The 18,901-nt window shown below is 39.3% G+C and overlaps 1 protein-coding gene and 1 long non-coding RNA gene across 4 annotated transcripts in view; one reads left to right on the top strand and one right to left on the bottom strand.

Annotated features, from left to right (window-relative positions):
* Positions 1-18,242, top strand: part of ATP2B4 (ATPase plasma membrane Ca2+ transporting 4) — a 190,778-nt gene extending 172,536 nt beyond the window's left edge. For 2 of the 3 annotated variants that reach the window (XM_042463089.1, XM_042463090.1), the window contains exons 18-21: positions 882-1,093; positions 8,367-8,474; positions 11,320-11,502; positions 16,377-17,988. In XM_042463089.1, the coding sequence (XP_042319023.1) occupies positions 882-1,093; positions 8,367-8,474; positions 11,320-11,502; positions 16,377-16,574 (701 nt within the window). In that variant the 3' untranslated portion in view covers positions 16,575-17,988. Of the gene's footprint in view, positions 1-881; positions 1,094-8,366; positions 8,475-11,319; positions 11,503-16,376 lie in introns of all 3 variants that reach the window. The other variant, XM_042463091.1, reaches the window with a different exon arrangement.
* On the bottom strand, positions 1,012-8,577 carry LOC121928423. Its single transcript, XR_006103504.1, has 3 exons — positions 8,417-8,577; positions 4,374-4,536; positions 1,012-1,149 (listed from the first exon to the last, which is right to left on the bottom strand). It is a non-coding gene; the product is annotated as an uncharacterized LOC121928423 (long non-coding RNA).
* Positions 18,243-18,901: the final 659 nt, after the last annotated feature.

Genomic DNA, 18,901 nt, shown 5'->3' with positions numbered 1-18,901 from the left:
AGTCATAAAGAGTGATGTGTGGTCTATACCAGGGGGTGGATGCCTTGGAAATCTAGGTTCCAAGTCCTCTCTGTCCTACCTTTAGTTGTAGTTTGATTTACTTGTTCGTTGAAGTCTTTGTAACATTTGTGCTTCCCTCAAAAGGAGGCTTCCAAAGAGGCAATTAAATATTATTTTAGAAATCATCATAACAGTCATCATGCTATGTATATCACATATTTTTCCCAGCTCTGAGACTCAATTTTGGTTCCTAATTTTGACCTAAAATTATACCTATTGGTGTCTTTGGAATCAATAAAGTAGAATCTAGAAATTAATTAGCTGAATATTTATAGAAGGTACAGCTGCTATATAACTTGGCATATGAATCCTTGGATTTAAAATATTAAAAAGATAGGTTTTATTTTGCATATATTGAAAGCTAAGAAACTTCCTGGTAAATAACCTTGAGGGGAAAAAATGTCAACAGCAGACCTCACTGAATATAATTGAAGGCTTCTAATTACTGCAGTATACCTTTTGAACCACAAATAGTTTCAAGTGATGAACTGTTTTTGCTTTTAGTCAAATGATTTCTTTTCTATCAGTAGTCATACAGTATTATGTTTATTTAAACTGAGCTCTTCCCCTCCAACTCAACTGTGGACAAAATATGTACAGGGACACAACCTCTGGATTGCTGTGTTTCTTTTTCCTGATAGATATGTGTGCATAACAGGCATAAATTTCAAAGAGACACAACTTCACCACTGTATAAAATAGCAGTGCATCACCATGTGGTCTTTTTACCAACTTAACTGCTTGACCATTTTATAATCATATCATAAATGATACTATCCACAGATGGAAGTCATGTTTTTAATGTCTCCTTTTTTTGATAGGTGAGAAGTTCTTTGATATTGACAGTGGCCGGAATACTCCACTCCACTCCCCACCCACTGAACACTACACCATCGTCTTCAACACGTTTGTCATGATGCAGCTTTTCAATGAGATCAATGCTCGTAAAATCCATGGTGAGAGGAATGTATTCGAGGCCATTTACCGGAACCCTATCTTCTGCACAGTGGTGCTAGGAACCTTTGTTTCTCAGGTAAACAAAATGGATGAAGGGGAAAGGGGATGAAGATATGAAAGACATGATAAAACCTGAATGAGAAGAGAGATCATGAAAGTGGGGAGAGGACTATTAAACATTATTGAATGACACAGTCTTTGTTTTGTAATTCTGACCAAATATCATAGATTGTCATAAGGCTGACACTACTGACTACCTCAGAAGAGTATATCCCATTCAGTCCCATTCAGAAATCTTTTGAGCCTGAGCAATTTGACAGAAATATGTCTGAGCAATTTCACACCATATATCTCAGTTCTTCTTTGAGTGCCACGTAAGCAGCCTTGCCATGAGCATGGGTTTTTTTAATTATTTTTGGAAGCTGAGCTACAGTTTAGCGCCAAACTTTGAATTACTCTACCTCATAGTGTGGAGAATTGCACTGTTCAATATGGAAGTTTTGCAGAGCAACACAGTCCCTTTGCAAGTTTTGCCTTGTTTAAGGGCTGTGGTTTCTAGTTCACAGGACAATACTGAAATTGCTTTTATCTAAAGTCAGAAAGTTTATTAATTTTGTCCCTTTAAGTCTGCCTCAAACCTATGTCAGTTCACCACTACCTAGTCAACAGTTCTTCGATCTTCTCTAGAACATCCGTCAAAATGCTAAATAATCTCTATCCTTATTATTGACAGATGATCCCAGCTTGGAACGTATCTGTAGTTCTAAAACATATCCAAAAGGGATTAGAAAAAGCCAATGAATCCAGTGTAAAAAATGTTACAGAGCAGTTCTTAAACTTTTCTTTACTACAGATCCCCTTCAAATATCTTTTGTTGCTGCAGACCGCCAAGACTTAATTCAAGATTTCAAACTCTAAAGTGCATCAAATATTTATTTAAAGTTGTTAATCAAGTATCTTCAAATTTACTCTACACCAATACCATCTCCAATACCATCTCTTCAGGGTTTCAGGTAGAAATTGTTTCCAGCCCAAACTGGAAATGCTGGGGCTTGAACCTAGACTCTCAGCATGTGTAATTCTTGGATATAGCAATATTATGTCTTGTGTGGGGAAAGGAATATACATCACTCCAGATGCCTATCAGCCAGACTGGCTGGGGCTCATGGGATCTGGAGTCCAGAAACATCTGGATAGGCATGTCAGAAACCTCTACCCCCTCATCATCTAATAACTCAGTGTTATCTCTTGTATTATTTCTCAGTTGACCCTAATATATGTATAATCTTAATATGTTTTTTTTGGAGATGATACTAATATTTTGTTTATCTTTCAACTCATAATATGAGTTTGATGGTCATCCTCTGAGCACCTCCCAGGGGAGCAGAAGACACTGCCTTATTGCAGGGTGCAGTGTTTATCCATATCCCAAAACTACCTATTCCAAGGTGCACTTGGTTCTTCAAGTAAGCCTGACATACTTTTCTTCATTCATTGCCTCATTACTTCTACAGTATTTTCTTCCAGAGACATTCTAATCTGTGCCCTTCCATGGTGCCTGATTTGCCTCATTATCTCCTTGTACCTCCGCCCCTGCACACGTGGCACACCCCACTTTTAACTCCTTTGTCATTTTCCTTTCGGTCACACTGTGAACAATAACCCTCCCTCCTCGTTTCACACCCATAAGCTTCATGATGCCTCATTCACTTTTACTTCAGGTGTGTCATTGAGCTGCTGCTGCCTGAGGCAATCCAGTGATCTCAGGCACTAGAGCACATCAGAAAGCTGCCTCTTGTCTGCTCCCTCCCTTGGTTGCTGCCACTGTGAGTCATGATGATGGAAGGAGGAGGGAGAAGCGAAGCCCAACGGCCACCCACAGACACACATTTCAAAACATGTGTGCCACTCTCCATTCTCCTCAGACCCCAGCCTGCTGATATCACCCACCTTTTTCTTGAGGGGAGGAACGCACACAGACTAGCTCCCTGCTTTATCATTGACTTCAAGCCTTCATAGAAGCCTTGTAATAACACAGGACCTCCCAGGAATCTGGGGTCATTGCCATTGTTACAGAGTTATAAAGTAAAAACTTATATTCTACATTAATAAACAAGGTCACACAAATATTTTTGGTTTGAATACACTGGGCTGTGTTTAGAAATGAAATCTTGTTTACACATCCTGAGACTCTTGTCTCCTTTTTACATGTGGCTCTGAAAGCCTTTTCTCCTTTACCTTAGAACCCTTAGTTTTGATCTCCATTTAGCTATTTCCCTGGAAGATAGTGTTTCTTTCAGCAGTTGATTTAGCAAGATGTGCCACTGATTGTTATGTTTTATGACTGGAGTTTTTCGCAAGGACAAAGATGTCCCAAAATCAGATGTTATTTTTATCCTGAATCTTCTGACTTTTATGGCCGGCATCCATAGTTTTTTGTGGGTTTTTTTGGGCTATGTGGCCATGTTCAAGCAGAGTTTCTTTCTGATGTTTCGCCAGCATCTGTGGCTGGCATCTTCAGAGAATGAAGATGCCAGCCATGGATGCTGGCGAAACGTCAGAAAGAAACTGTGCTAGAACATGGCCATATAGCCCAAAAAACCCACACAAAACTAAACAATGTATTGTTTTGTCTTATTCTTCCCAGATTCCTCATCTCTAACAGAGAAACCACTACTGTATATCTTTTGGATCTAGCATGGTCCCTGGTCTTTTATTTTTTTAAAAAAAGGCAGAATCATTTTACAGATCAGTATTACTTTTTGTTTCTTACAAAGAACCAACTCAGTTTTTCAATTACTCTTCAACATGTTTCTAAATGGAACGGACAGTCTATTCATTTGATATTCCACTTGGTAAAATTACCTCTTCCTGACTCAGTTCACCTTCATTCTGCTAAAGCTATATCTACCTCAGCAGGCTTACTTTGAGGCATTGTTATCCCCTCAATCTGTTAGGCAGCAACATAATTCCAGATAGTGACATTTGTGGAGCATTATAAACTGAATCCAAGCAGCCCTTCATTCGGCAGAGTGGTGTTATTGTTAGTATCATCTGTGAGGCATTTACCTCCTTACAGTAGATCAGCATGTATTCACCCATATTTATGATGTACAGAGACATGATGGAGGAGGACAATTACTCTTCAGGTGATCATCTGTGCATTCATACAACCCACTGTCTAACCTCACTGTGATGGCGCCATCACAGTTCCAAAGATCATGCGCTGGTTCTGAAGAACGGAGGAGAACCACTGCAGGAAACTGAGGTATGCACAGTGAGATCGGGTGTGGTTTACCACTAAATTGTTGAGTTTGGAAAGTGCCTGAATGAAACTCTGTAGAACACAACCTCACCTCAGAGAGCTGTAGTTCCAGGTAAGTAGCCTTTCCTCTTCAGTGGAAGACAGTAGCTAGTACATGGAAGGATGGCAGCTTCCAGTTCATTTCTGGAGGACTGAAGCTGTCCCCTGAACTCCTACGTGACTTTCTGCCTCTGTGCAGCTAGACAGACTCTGGCCTAAATTGGTAGGAGAAGGAAAGTCAGTAGACGGAACACAGAGGAAAACCTTCTTTGATCACACAGCTGTGGCAAGCTGATTAACCTGGAAGGAAAACTAATCATTTTCCTTGCTCCCCCCCCCCCCTCTGGAGCACGTACCAGCAGGATTTTCATGTATTCATAGTCTACATCCAGTCAGCAGGATGAATAGTGCTTGACACGTGGACTTTGCAGCCAAAGCTGCTACAAGACCCAAATCATCAAGAGAAAAACACCCCAACTATGTGCTCTATGTGGTACAGAGGACTAAGAACTTCGCCTTGCTGTTTTCTACCACCATAGCCCCCTGAATTCATGTGATCTCATCTAACTAGAGATGTTAAGCTGGGTGATATCTGTTAGGTACTTGGAAAAGAGATTTCCTGGGAACACCATGGATTTCCAGGTAGAGCTAGGAAAGAATACTGCTGGAATCACAATAGAGTTATTGTTGCCAAAGATGATAAGTTTGGGCTACATAGACTGATGATTTGTGTCAGCTCCTTATGCTCCCTATGTACTTCTTTCTCATCGATAGCTTCTGGATCAAATAGATGTGGGTCAGTGGAGAAAGCATTCATCCTGATTTGTGAGGTAGATAGAGTCCTGCCTTTGACCACCACCTAACATTCTTTGCTGCTCTTCAGGCTGCAAAGCAGAGCCTCCAAAGATAACTCCTCTTTCAGGTCTACCCATAACAGTTTATCATGAATTACTATAAATTTCAGTGCCCTCTCCACATAACCAGAAGAGCTAATAGATCCAGAATCTGCCAGTATCCTTGCTGGTCTTCTCCCAGTCTCTTGTAAATCTGTGTGCAGTGATCCAAGAAAGAGACATTATTCATCATCCAACAGAACTAACTTTCCTCAGGCCCATATATCTCCTATGAATAACAAAGCAGATCTGTTTCTCTTTAGGTTACTGCAAAAAGAAACCCAGATACATGTAGATAAGTATCGCAATTGTCAGAAAGTCACTCTCAACTCTGCAATATCCTTCAGAAGGTTCTGGCAAGAAGAGTGGTGTGCTCTCTGATGGTGACAGAGTAGAGGAAAAAATAGCTAAGGGCAGATTCTTTCTTCGTGACACTTTATTGACAAATGCTATGGAGTCTTTCCATCTGTCCTTCCCAGATGAAAACCAGCTCACTGCAGTAGCTAAGATAACCAAGCCATCTGTTATTACCTCATCTTTTCCTGCAGCTCTGCCTTCTGCTGCAGCAGTTCAGATTCTATCAAGCTTCAGTGTCATACCTTGCAAGAAGTGGGCCAAATCTTCTCAACCAAAATCTCTTCATCATTTCTGTGACAAATTTTACTACCTACCAAATGATGAAATAGCTTATTTCCAAGGTAGAATCATAGAATCGTAGAGTTGGAAGAGACCACAAGGGCCATACAGTCCAGCCCCCTGCCATGCAGGAACTCTCAATCAAAGCATCCCTGACAGATGGCCATCCGGCCTCGGTTTAAAGACCTCCAAAGAAGGAGACTCCACCACACTCCATTGTCGAACAACCCTTACTGTCAGGAAGTTCCTCCTAATGTTGAGGTGGAATCTCTTTTCCTGGAGCTTGCATCCATTGTTCTGGGTCCTAGTCTCTGGAGCAGCAGAAAACAAGCTTGCTCCCTCCTCAATATGACATCCCTTCAAATATTTAAACAGGGCTATCATATCACCTCTTAACCTTCTCTTCTCCAGGCTAAACATCCCCAGCTCCCTAAGTCGTTCCTCATAGGTTTCCAGACCCTTCACCATTTTAGTCGCCCTCCTTTGGACACGCTCCAGTTTCTCAATGTCCTTTTGGGTAGCTATATTCTAGTTGCTGTCTAGGGGAAAGAAGTCATGCCTCCATGCTCTTTAAGATTCTCTGAAAACCAATATAACCAAGGAGAAGAATTTGCCGTAGACAAAGACATTTTGTGGTTCTTAGAGTTTCAACTGTACTTCTCTGGTAGATTGTTTAGCATTCACCTGGGTCTTAGAGTAGAGCTGTCTCAACAAGAAAACCAGGAACACAGTAAAGATTTGTTTTCTCCACACAGCCTTTCTAACAATGACATCAAAACTTCCTGCAGTTTGAAGCCAAATTCTGTGGCCCCCAAGTGGGTATGGAGTTGGAAGTGGGATTGTGGGATAATGCCAAATAAAAGGCAAACCTGGCCACTGTCATTTTTTCTGGCATACAATTATTTGGACAACAATTGGAAGTGGTACTTATACCAAGGAAAAAACCAAGGTTTGATGATAAGACATAGGAGTTTATCACATAGGAGGGAAGTGCCCAAATTCCATATGTAAGTGGGGTTTAAACCTGGGAAAATCCCACAGGAGTGGGATTGTTTTCAGATGAAGTCACTGAAATTAAGCATTAATGTGACATTAACCCATGCAAAAAGCAGAAAAATCGCCCCGCTTTTTAACGTCAGGATGTTCTTGGAGTTAAAATGTGGCACAGTTTTGCTGCTTTCTTATGGGTTAATGTTGTGTTAATGCTCAACTCGAGTTACATGTCTGAAGGCAATCTCACTCTTGCTGGATTTTCCCAGGATTTAAACTTCATTCATCCACAGGATTTGAGCACTTTGCATCCTGTGTGATAAACTCCCTAGTGTTAGACTGTAAAACTCCTCATGTTTCTTTTCTTCATTTTAATACTGGAAGTATGATCACACAAGTATTATGCATTAGAGCATTCATACCCCACTCTTCAGCCACAAAGGCTTTCAGAGAGGCTTACAGATTGCTAAAAGATTTGATAATGTTAGAGATGTGAAAGGTTTTCTTTATTTGTTTGTTTGTTTGTTTGTTTTTCAATGAGAAGTATTCTCTCTCCTTCCCTAACAACTAAATCATTTGTTGATGAAAGGAAGAATAGAATAAAAACCATTAACCTCAGGAGCTTCTGAACTTTAGACCAAATGTAGATCTGACAGGAAAAGACAGTTGTCATGCAGTTTCCAAAGCAAAACAGTTTCAAGTGAACTTCTGTGCATGTTTTCCTTCCAAGAATGGCATGCTCTAAGAATCAGAAATAAAAGACCCTGAGAAGAAAAGTCTGTTAGAATGTTGAATTCAGAGGTCTAGAATAACCAATTAGAAAATGAGCAGGCAACTGCATTGAGTCTGGAGAACAATTTTCTGCCTTTAGGACCCTGGGGGGGATATATGGACTGTCAGAAGAGGACAGAAGTTCATTTCTTTTCTTCTTTCATTTTTTTTTTTAAAAGATGTACTTTTAATATTAAAGTACACACTTTATTTGATAAGTGCCACCAGATCTTTGTGAAATTTCCCTTTGCACTTTTGCCATGTCAATCAACACTGCATACATGATTCAAGACTGTTTAGCTCCTTGATTTAAGTTTTATTTTTAAATTACTTATTTTATATCCAGTGCCTTCCAACCCTTTACTGAAGTAGACTCTGCACAAATACAGCTAATAAAAACATGACTTGCAAATTACTGCCTTGGATTACTTGCAAATTATTATTGCCTTGGGTCGTTTGTTCACCTATTCTACCTTGCCCCAGCCTGATCATGGCTTGGGATGATGGGAATTGGATTCAGTCACATTTGGAGGGCATCAGTTTAGGGAAGACTGATCTAATAACTTATTTGAGCTTCATGAAGAGAATACTATTTCAGAAGTAATGACTGCATGACAAGTCATACACACTTCTGAATTTTGCTCTGCTGCACCACTATTGAAGCTGCAGTAATACCATTCTCTTTTTTATCTAGCCACCCTAGTAATGTTTCTTTCTCTACAGTTTTACTGATGCCTTTCTTCCTCATATTCTAGATCATCATTGTTGAATTTGGTGGAAAGCCATTCAGCTGTTCTGGACTTACCTTGAGTCAGTGGTTCTGGTGTATTTTCATTGGTGTTGGAGAGCTGCTTTGGGGCCAGGTGAGCACTTGAATAATCATCCTCTGGTGATCCAGAAAATTTATCCCATTTGTCCCATTCGTTGTTAAAGTGGGGACAAACTGAGGCTTTATGGTTAACTTCATCTTAGTACTGAGGGTGTGATGAAGAGTCTCACTCTGATTTTATCTACTGACCCATTTGTAGATAAATATAGCTTCTGTATTACTGCTTTGCTATAGAGTTTCATTAGCTGACCCTAAGTAACCTAAATGCACCAAATCATTTCTGATCTTGGAAGCTATAGGGTCAGTCCTGGTTAATATTTATATGGGAGATTGCCAATGAACACCAGGCGCTGCAGGCTATATTTCAGAGGAAGGAACTGGCAAAACTACCTCTGAGTAATATTTGATTAAGAGAACCCTCTGAAATTCATGGAGCCACCATAAATCGACAGGCAACTTGAAGGCATATACACACAGAGAGAGAGATTCGTTTTGAGACCATGGATGAGTCACTTTCCATTTCTGCTTTCATGTGGTCATAGGCGACAGGTCACAATTTTCTCACAGTTGCCTATGAAACATATGAATATATGAGGATGCAATATACTGAATCATGGTACTTCTCCATCATATCTAGTATTGTTGACTAATTGGCAGTGGCCCTCTCCAGATGTCAACCAGAGGTCTTTCCCAACCTTACTAACTTGATCACCTTTAATAGGAGATGTTGGTTCAGATCCTACATCTGCTCCCTTTTCCCTTCTGCCCTAGCACAACCAACCTTTTCCATACCAGAGAGTGCTCCTACTGCCTATTAATTAATGCCCAGGGAGAGAAGTGTCTGTCTTTGGTTAGAAACTGGGAGAAGACTTAAAACTCCATCCTCCCAGATATCTAATAAAACAAAGCAAAATAAAACAAAAAATGTGTGTACACTGAGATCCAAAAGGAGGATCCTAGAGCTTCTCTCAGCTACAGAACCATAGCTGGGCACTGCCTGAATATCCAAGGACTCCCCCAGCCATTAATAACCCATGGGAAGATTTCTTGGTATAGACAGGGTCAGTTGCAGGTGAGAGGGAGGGAATCATTATGCAAAGAGTCATGGGATACCTCCTGGCATAATGACCTATAAAGCTTATACATAGATGTAACAGGAGGTTGCTCCTGCTATATATCACCAACAGGATTCCAACAGCTATGTCAAAAGAGTAAACGAATATCATCTCCAAGGAAATAGACTTGCATCTAAGCTAGAGTAGTCAAAACCTGGGCATTATATCAAAAGTTAGTTCTATGCTGTAAGGTTATTTAATTAACTAGGCATGGGAGTCAAGTAAGAGTAGAGATCAGTTTGATTATGTCCTGTAGTGTAGCATGTACTCACTCATAAGTAATTTTGTCCCATTTCTCAATGAATCTGCAAATCTTTTTTTTTTAAAAAATCACACATGTACACACACTACTATACTTCAGCTTGTTTCTGCATAAAATGCACATTTATCAATATACATTTTTTTACTTTGAACTAAGAATCATATCACAATATTTAGAGCAGAATAAAAAGTAGATCCCTGTGTTTGAATTTATGAGTTAGTGGTTCACATAAAAAATATGGCCTGAGCAAAAACTTTGGGAATCTCTGTAGTAATGAGTTAACTAACCAGCAATGAAAATAGATTAACTTTATTAGGATCTCTAATTCTATGGAATCACATGTTGCTGCATAATAAGGAGAAAGACAATTCTACTTTATTATTTTTTTTTCCCCTTTCAACCATTTCACATTTTGACCATCTCATTCTCTCAAGCAGCCATAATTGTTCTTCTGCCCAGTTCCTTATTTCTCTCTTCTTTGGAAAATAGAATTTATTATAGACATAGATGTGCATGTGTACAAGCAATAAATAAAAAAGAGATCTAGGTTAAATATATAATGAGTACTTATTACGCAGCTTGTCATTGTGTTGTGTGAATATGCTAACAGCATTTTATGGAGATAGAAGAGAACTTTCTGCGGGTAGTGTAAACAAAGCCAGTGTACATTCACTTTCTTGCATGCATGCACACACACACAGAGCTTTACCTGTCTCTAAGATAGAGAAGGGCAGTGAACAGAGAACGTAGGGAGATTGAGTAGATCTGAATGAGGAGGAGGCATCTGTATGAATAAAAGGAATCTTACATTGTGATACATTGGGGGAAAAAACCAAAACAAACAGCTTCATTTATATACCGCTTCATACTGAACTAACAGTGTCTAAGTGGTTTGCAACTGTAAGCTAATTGCCCCCAACAATCTGTGTACTCATTTTAGCGACCTTGGAAGGATGCAAGCCTGAGTTGAGCTTGAGCCCTTTCACTAGTATTGAACTCGGAACCTTATGGTTTTGAGTGAGTGGCTGCAGTACAGGCACTTAATCTCTGCACCATCAGGGCTTCTGAAAACCAGAAAAACAATTCACAGTTTGTAGCTTCATCTCTAATATGTGTTAGGGTTATATTACACAATAATGCACTTCTTCTAAAATTGATGATTTAAAAGAATCTTGATTTAAGCCTATGTTTTAAATAATTAAAATGAAAACACACAGAGAACCCATATAAATCACATAGCTATTTGATTTCAATCCAGATTTATTTGTTTGATTAAATCAAATCTTCTTTTGTCACTGAGGGTCTAAAGCATGATAAAATATAAAAAAAGAATCCAAAGAATGAGCCATTTTTTGATAAACACTGCTAGGATGGCATGATCTAAATGCACAGAAAGACTGTTGGGATGGTGGCAGTGACAAAATTTATGATCAAACTGAGAAGCAAAATCATGCGAGCTACAGCAAAGAGGAGTTAACTTTGGATGTCTCGTGTCTCTGTAGTTGATCTGCACTGTCCCAACCAGTCAACTGAAATTCCTGAAGGAAGCAGGGCATGGCACTACCAAAGAGGATATGGCAGATGAAGAGTTGGCTGAGGGTGTAGATGAAATTGACCATGCTGAAATGGAACTTCGACGGGGACAGATTCTGTGGTTCCGAGGCCTCAACAGAATACAAACTCAGGTACACTGCTGATTTCTTCTCTCCTATGGATTTTCAACTGCCATGTTAGCTGTTAACAGTGTTAGCCCTTGCACTAGTGAGGGCATATCCCAGTAGAGTTAGGACTTCTTGTCATGAAGAGGAATATGACATTCATACTGCCTGTTTGTTTCCTAATTTAATATCCTTACTTCTTATGCACAGCAATAGGTGGGGAGGGAGACTTATTTGATGCTAAAATTCTCCCTTTGTGTCTTCCAAACAATATTAGATGGTGATTTTTTTTTCCTGATCAGTGCTTGAAAGTGCTTAGGTTTACATGGTTTGCTTCAAGGTCATTAGGACACAAAGGAATAGGCTAGAAAGAATAAACCCAGTTGCTTTGACCTAGAATCCTTATGGAGATCCTTGCCCCACTGACATGGCCTTTAACATTTAACCTGGATTATAATGTTCCTCATGGAGGATATCTCAGAGGGAAGAAGAATATATTGAGGATTAAGGGAAGTTGTTTGGCACTGTATGTTATGGTCAAAAGGGAGTAGTCTCCCAAAATAGCAATTTTCTACCTACAGAAGAACCAGTGTGCAGGCAAGCCTTCTAACAAATATTTCAAATGGTACAAATTAATTCAGTTTTCTCAGGAAAGACTTATGAGTTTATCACACTCCTTACCTTCCGCTCTGCTCCCGTTGCGTAAACGTCACCAATCTGCGATGGGAGCCTCCTGGTGGGATTGCGGATGGCGCAACGCTTCCATTTTCATCATGGAAGCATTATCGTAGGCGTTTTAAAAAGGGCCCTTTTTAAATAACGGATTAAAACGTTATTTTAAAAGAGCCCTTTTAAAAACATTTACGGTAATGCTTCCATGATGAAAACGGAAGCGTTGTGCCATCCGCGATCCCACCTGGAGGCTCCTGTTGCAGATCGATGATGTTTACGTAATGGGAGCAGAGTGGAAGGTAAGGAGTGTGATAAACTCCTTAATCTTGAATAACTCAGATGAAAGCAATATCATCTTGAATTTACAGAGGAGTGTGGGTATTATGTCAGTTAATTATGGTTATGGATATAAGTATCATGTTATTACAAAATTCTAATTTTTCCTAGTTATATAACCTTTTACTCCATAGGTAATAAAATGTGTTTTGACAAAGGCCAACCTGGCAAGCTTGCAGTAGTTTTTGTGGTAGCCCTAAATTCTTATCAGGTTAGTAATGTTCTCTGACCTGAAACTGGCTGCAACAAGAACAGCCACAGATCAGCTTTTGTATTTGAAAAAGTTGTAAATCATTCATCTGTATATGACACAAGCACAACTACCAACCTTCTAAATTGTTTGGATTGTAGCTTGGTTCTTTTAGGAACAATGTAAGAAAACTTAGTAGATCAGTGACAGGACTTGTTTTTCATTTTTGGTGGGTTCTTTTATTGGGCCCTATACAACTGAAATTCAACAGAGCACGAGCCAAAAGAGTATTATACAGTGATTCTGAGATTTGATATTCTATCCCTGAAACTAATCTTCTTATGATGCTTGCCAAACTGTGAGGTATAGTTAAAACATAAAGGAAAAATTCAATTTATTATCGAATTACCCATTCATTTAAAAGGTGACTGGAGCATTCAGGTCTTTTAAGACCTATTTAAAAACAGACAGATATTAAGGCATGTGTACTTCCCGTTATAGCATATGTACCCTGCCCTATTCTTGTGACTACCAGCCTAATAACTGTTACTGGAACCCACATAAAATCTCTGTGTACAGTTTTATGTCCTGGACAAACATACTGAAGTACAAGTCAACTTTCAGATAACTTGATCCATAGCTGTTTATCTTTCTTTTTTATTGTTAGAAGTTTGCAATAAATTATTAGACTTTACTGCTGGGATCTCCTTAACCACTGATGGCATCTGGTACAGTGTGGTCCCCATCTTCGTGGGGAAATACGTTCCCAAACTTACCATGGATAGTGAAAATTGTGAATAATAGCAAGCTCTATATTTCTGATGGAAATTGACCATAGTGTCATGCTGGAGGACCTCCACATACCAACAGAGGTGGTCTCTGTAGCATGACTCCTCCAGCATGACTTCACAGTCAATGTCTGGTGGACATTAACCATAGAGTCCTGCCAGAAGACCTCCAGATTCCTAGAGAAAGCTTTATTTTCTGACAAGGGTCAGTGAAACCACGGTTATTGGTCCTGTGGATACAAGGATCAAACTGTATTTCCAAGATCATCATTAACATTTTCCTGGACAGTTTTATTCCCTTTGTTGTATAAAACCTGCAAAAAGTTTTTCACTTAAAAAAACCCCAGACATTTCTACTTGGGATTACAGTCATTTAATTCCAAACTAACTCCATGCTAAGGGGAGGAGTAAATAAATATAGCGGTACACTGTGATACCAGTCTTCCCAGCATACAGAGAGAGAGAGAGAGACTGTCTTGATTGCTCTTTGAAATTGCAGACTGTCTATCTGCACTGGCTTTACTTTGCATCCTCTCAAGTTCTACATTTTAAAAAATACCTATTTTCTTGATTTTGTCTACCAAGAACGTGTTGGAATTATATCAGCCTCTCAACCTTATGCTTTACAGATGGTATTGGACTTCAATTCCTTGCATTCTTATAGGACAAAGATTAATATCTGTAGCCCAACCCATCGGGAGGTCACTTGATTAGGGAATGTTATGCTGCATTTCCAGCATGTGATGTGACCCTAACAACCAGCAAAGTTAGATGGCAGTGATACACTGAAAGCTGGGACCAGTTTGAAGAGCACAGTTTAAATTATGATGGAAAGCCTAATGTAGTACTATGCCATGATTTTATATGTGTGCCTTTTTCTACTCTCAGGTAAACATCACAGATATTAGCCATTGTTTTAGTTCAAGTGTCAACCTCCATGAGAGGCCCTGAAAGCAAGGAAATGGCCTTGGATGAACATTTGCATGAAAATTAAACACAAGCAATATATTACATGTGGAAATTGTAATCTATGTCAACTTGAGTATAGCTATACTGTGCATGGGCAAAAGGAGGAAAAAGGGATAGACTTAGATATGTTTAATGCAAAGGATGCCAGCAAAGACTCTTACTCACCCACTGAGGCTGCCAAAGGTTGCATGTCAGCTTTCAGTCTAAAGCAGCAATATCGTTTTATTAAGCTCTGGTGATGTCTGAAGTTAGCCAGACAGTGTCACTGTTGCATGTCGCACACTACCTGTAATTTGCCACTTGTTTTGGGTTCTGGGATACATATACAAATTGTCGAGGTCAGAGGTGTGCATCACTTGGAGAAATGACTGTATATGTTTTCTTAAGTGAGCCACTGCAAAGGCTTTGTAGGGGAAATTGTTCATAGCCAGCAGTGCTCTTCTTTATATTTCAGGAATGGCAAAGAGTAGTAGGTATGAGCAGACATATTGTGATGTTTGTAAAATTACTCTGATTCTTAAGTTGCTTCTTCAAATCAGTAGGAAGAGGAATAGGTGGCCATGTCCAGTTTGTGAAAGAACAACTAGACAATGGAAATTTTTGCATGCTCACTGAATAAATGGTGCTGTCTGCTCCAGCAAATACTGTGTACACATAGCATAACTTGGTAGTATGTTTTTTAATGTGCAGTGTGTAATGTGGATTTAAGCAAATCAGTCTTGAACCTGGAAATCAAACATCCCAGAACTGCAGATTTTCTAGAATGCCCTATGTCTATTTTCCTTCAGGAGAACTACAGGGTTTTTCCCCCCTGCTTGCATGACTTAAGTGCAGCAGTTGTCATCCTGATAAGATAGCCTCTGTCCTTCCTTTCTTTGTAAGAGGACTTTCCAACTGAAATGCAATGACTTGCTGGTAGTTAAAGAAGCAGGATGCTGTGCCAACGCAACAGCTTTCCTCTGCCTGACCTTTACAAAAACTGACAGTAAGGTAAAAACTGTCTACAATTCTGATACCTCTGCATGCTGCTGTGCACTTTCTGATTGACCAACTGCTGTTGCAATGACTTCTACCTTGTTTTTGTTTTGTTTTGTTTTACTTGTTTTCTAATAGTCAAAACAAATGACCTGATGTTATTCATTATCTGGTCCTTGAAGATTAGCTTTGTACATTCCACTACTGTTAGAATTCCCTGTCCTTGGTCTGTAGTGTGCCTTGGTGCCATCCATATAAGAACAAACACACTGTTTGCCTCACTGAAGACTGCACTCTTGGATCACTCAGACTTTGACTTGCATGTACATGAGCTGAGTTTCCTCACTGGGCTTTCAGAATGCTTTTACACTGGATTCCCACTATTTGCTCTGTCACACTACATGTTTTATAGTCTTAGGGCCTCTCTGCGCTTTATAGACAAATATTTCATAAACGCCATGGATCATTTAAACTGCACCATCAAAGGGTTTATAGAACTGCTCATAGAAATCAGAGGAAAAATAACATTGAAGTCAGCAAACAGAACAGTACACAAATAGAAAGGGGAAAGTAGCAAATTAAACACCTCCAATCCTTCCTGCAGCTTCTCTGCCATCAGTTGACCCCATGCTACTTTTCAACAAATAAACAAACAAAAAAGAGGCCCAAAAGGTTTTATTCCTTGTGTCTGCATCTAACTTGTGGCTACACCTCAAAACATAGACATACAATTAATTGGAGAAGAGATGTGAAAGGCTATATATAATCTCTTTGCTTAATGACTCTACCTTTGGATTAACAGCTGAAACTGTGTATGGGGATTACTGGGTTTTTCCTCTATTGCTTTCACTCTTGTTCCTTATTGTTTGTACCTGTATCCTTTGTCTTCCCAGCCTCCCCTTCCATGTTCCTAATTCGTTTTCCTCTCCTGATTGTGGGACAAAGCTTTCTCACTTTCTGATTCTTTGCAGATGGACGTAGTTTACACATTCCAGACCGGCGCCTCCTCTTTACAGGGAGCCCTCAGGAGACAGCCTTCCATCGTGAGCCAACACCACGATGTAAAAAATGTTTCTAGCCCAACCCATGTAGCTCTTTCCTCCGTCAATTCCACTCCCACCACTTCTGCTGCTGCTGCTGCTGCATCTCCTCCTGCGGGCAGTGAGTGATAGTCTATTCAATGCATGACTTCCTAATAACCACCAAAGGGCACTCGCACAGACCTAACCAAACCTGTTCTCTTTCCCTTTTCTTTTAACCCATAACTTGATTTATGGTTTCTTGTCTTGAGAATTGGGAGGAAGTACAGGGGAATACATATCTGTGCATATGTGTGGATGTGTGCATACAACCTTTTAAAAAAAGCTCTTGCTTCTTCAACTTTATGTTTAAATTCTTTCTTGTTCTTTTTCTGATTCTTCTCCACTATTGCAACTTTTTCTCCTTGCAGGACTGAATTACGATCCCCATATACGTGCAGGAGCACTAAGCTTTTGGGTGCTCTTCTTGGAAAGATCTGGGAAGGGGGCAGAGATAGGGCTAACAGTCACAAGTTAATATAGAGATGTGGAAAGTCCAAAGTCTGTTTTCAGCAGCTCTGTCCAAAGTCAGGTTTTCAGCAGTAATCTCTTACTTTGGCCAAAATTGCAAGCTCTTCTAGTTGTATTGGAAGTTAGTATTTTCATTTGTAGAACTCTAGAAGGCATTGTTTATTTGGCAGTAAACCCAGATTGAACTGAGTGGAATTTATTTTAGAGTAAATGTGTGTCATACCAGGTTTTGTCAATAACATTTTCAAAAAGGATTTTTGATTGTGCTGACTGATTCAAGTTAGGAAAAAACCATCTCAGCACTTTTAGTTTTAGGATTTTGCATGTTGTCCATCAAGGACAGTGTGGGAAAATCTTGTTTGTGATAATACGTACTGGAACACTTCTAATAATTATAACCTAGTTTCCCTTCTAGACAAGTATCTCAGTTCTAATAAAATGAATTGCAAATTTAAAATGATATTTGTCACAATGCAGAGAGCGATGCTCTTGTAATCCAGGAAGAAATACCTTTTCACTAAACCTTACAAGCTGTATAGTGAAATTGAAAGCTTTTTATTTTAGGGAATCACAGTGGCTATTTTAAATGGTTCCTTACTCTCAGGCCTCCGTGTATTTTCAGCTTCTCAGGCCTTGCTTGATTCTATGGCTTTAGTGACTCTGCTTCTGCCTAGTAGTAGAGTTCATCTGTGTACATAGACTTTGGTAGCTCAGCTGATTAGAAGTTGGGTTCCTACATATGCAGGCATATGTATGGCAGGTGTGAAAATTTGACCCATGCAATAAGGTGGAAGTCTTTGCATCTAGAGGCATGCATTTTAGTAGTGGTTTGTTTTTTAAGAAGCTAAGAGTATTTATTTAACGGTGTCCAGCATTATAGATTTATGTTAGCATCTTAATCTCTTTTCTTTGTGACCAGTATTTCAAGGAGGTCAGTTTTCTTGACAATCCATATGTTGGCCTTAGCCAATGCTGGCATATTTTAAATGTATTGTATATACTCATGTATAAGTCTAGAAATTTAGGTCAAAAAATTGACCCCAAAAACCTCAGTCGACTTATCCATGGGTCAATGTAAGTATTGTACTTTAACTCTTATTTTAAATAATGAACCATCCCCAGGTGAAAAGCAAGAGTATAATCTGTACTGGAAGCACTAAATCCCTCTAGTCTCTTATCCATCCAGCCTTAAGAGTAAGCACGAAGAGTTATGTCTGCTGGAATTTTGTAAGTTCTTTGACATTATTTTGCTTTGCTTCATTCTTTAGATCCTTTGCTATATGCCCCTGAGTTTTACCCTTGACTCATCCACAGATCATAGCAAAATCCATAATCCTGGCTCCCGAAACCTCTCTTGACTTATACATGAGGTCGACTTATAGTTGAGTATATATGGTATATGTGCCAGAGTTTCTGAAAGAGTACAGCTATGATGTTTACTTCCCTATCTGAATCATTATAAATCACTAGATAGGTAGATAGAAAAATAGATAGATGGAGGCAAATTTTATGCATCACATTCAGCCAAGGGATCAAAACACTGAATTTTTGTATGGCATATAAGACTACAATTACAGTCAGCCCTCCATATCAACAGAATCTTTTTATTCATGGATTTAAGCATCCACTTTCATTTTGCCATTTTATGTAAGGGGCACCATTTTGCTATGCCATTGTATATAATAGGACTTGAGCATCCACAGATTTTGGGATCCACAGGAGGTCCTGGAACCAAACCCCAGCAGATAGTAAGAGCCCACTTTATTTGTTGTTATTGTTTTATGCAATTGAAGTTGGTTTGGTAGGAAAAAGAAGAAGAAATCAGCTTATTTCAGTGGGTGATATGGTTTCCCATTCTGTAACTGCATCAAAAACTACGCTTGTGCCTTTTTCGACTACTTTTGTAGTTTTCTGTTTATTTTCTGCTGTTCTATCAAGCTACCTCT

The sequence above is a fragment of the Sceloporus undulatus genome, chromosome 4 (assembly GCF_019175285.1).
Source record: "Sceloporus undulatus isolate JIND9_A2432 ecotype Alabama chromosome 4, SceUnd_v1.1, whole genome shotgun sequence".
In the NCBI taxonomy this organism is placed as follows: domain Eukaryota; kingdom Metazoa; phylum Chordata; class Lepidosauria; order Squamata; family Phrynosomatidae; genus Sceloporus; species Sceloporus undulatus.
Note: the sequence above shows the minus strand (reverse complement) of the source record. Positions and strands in the feature narration are given on the sequence as shown.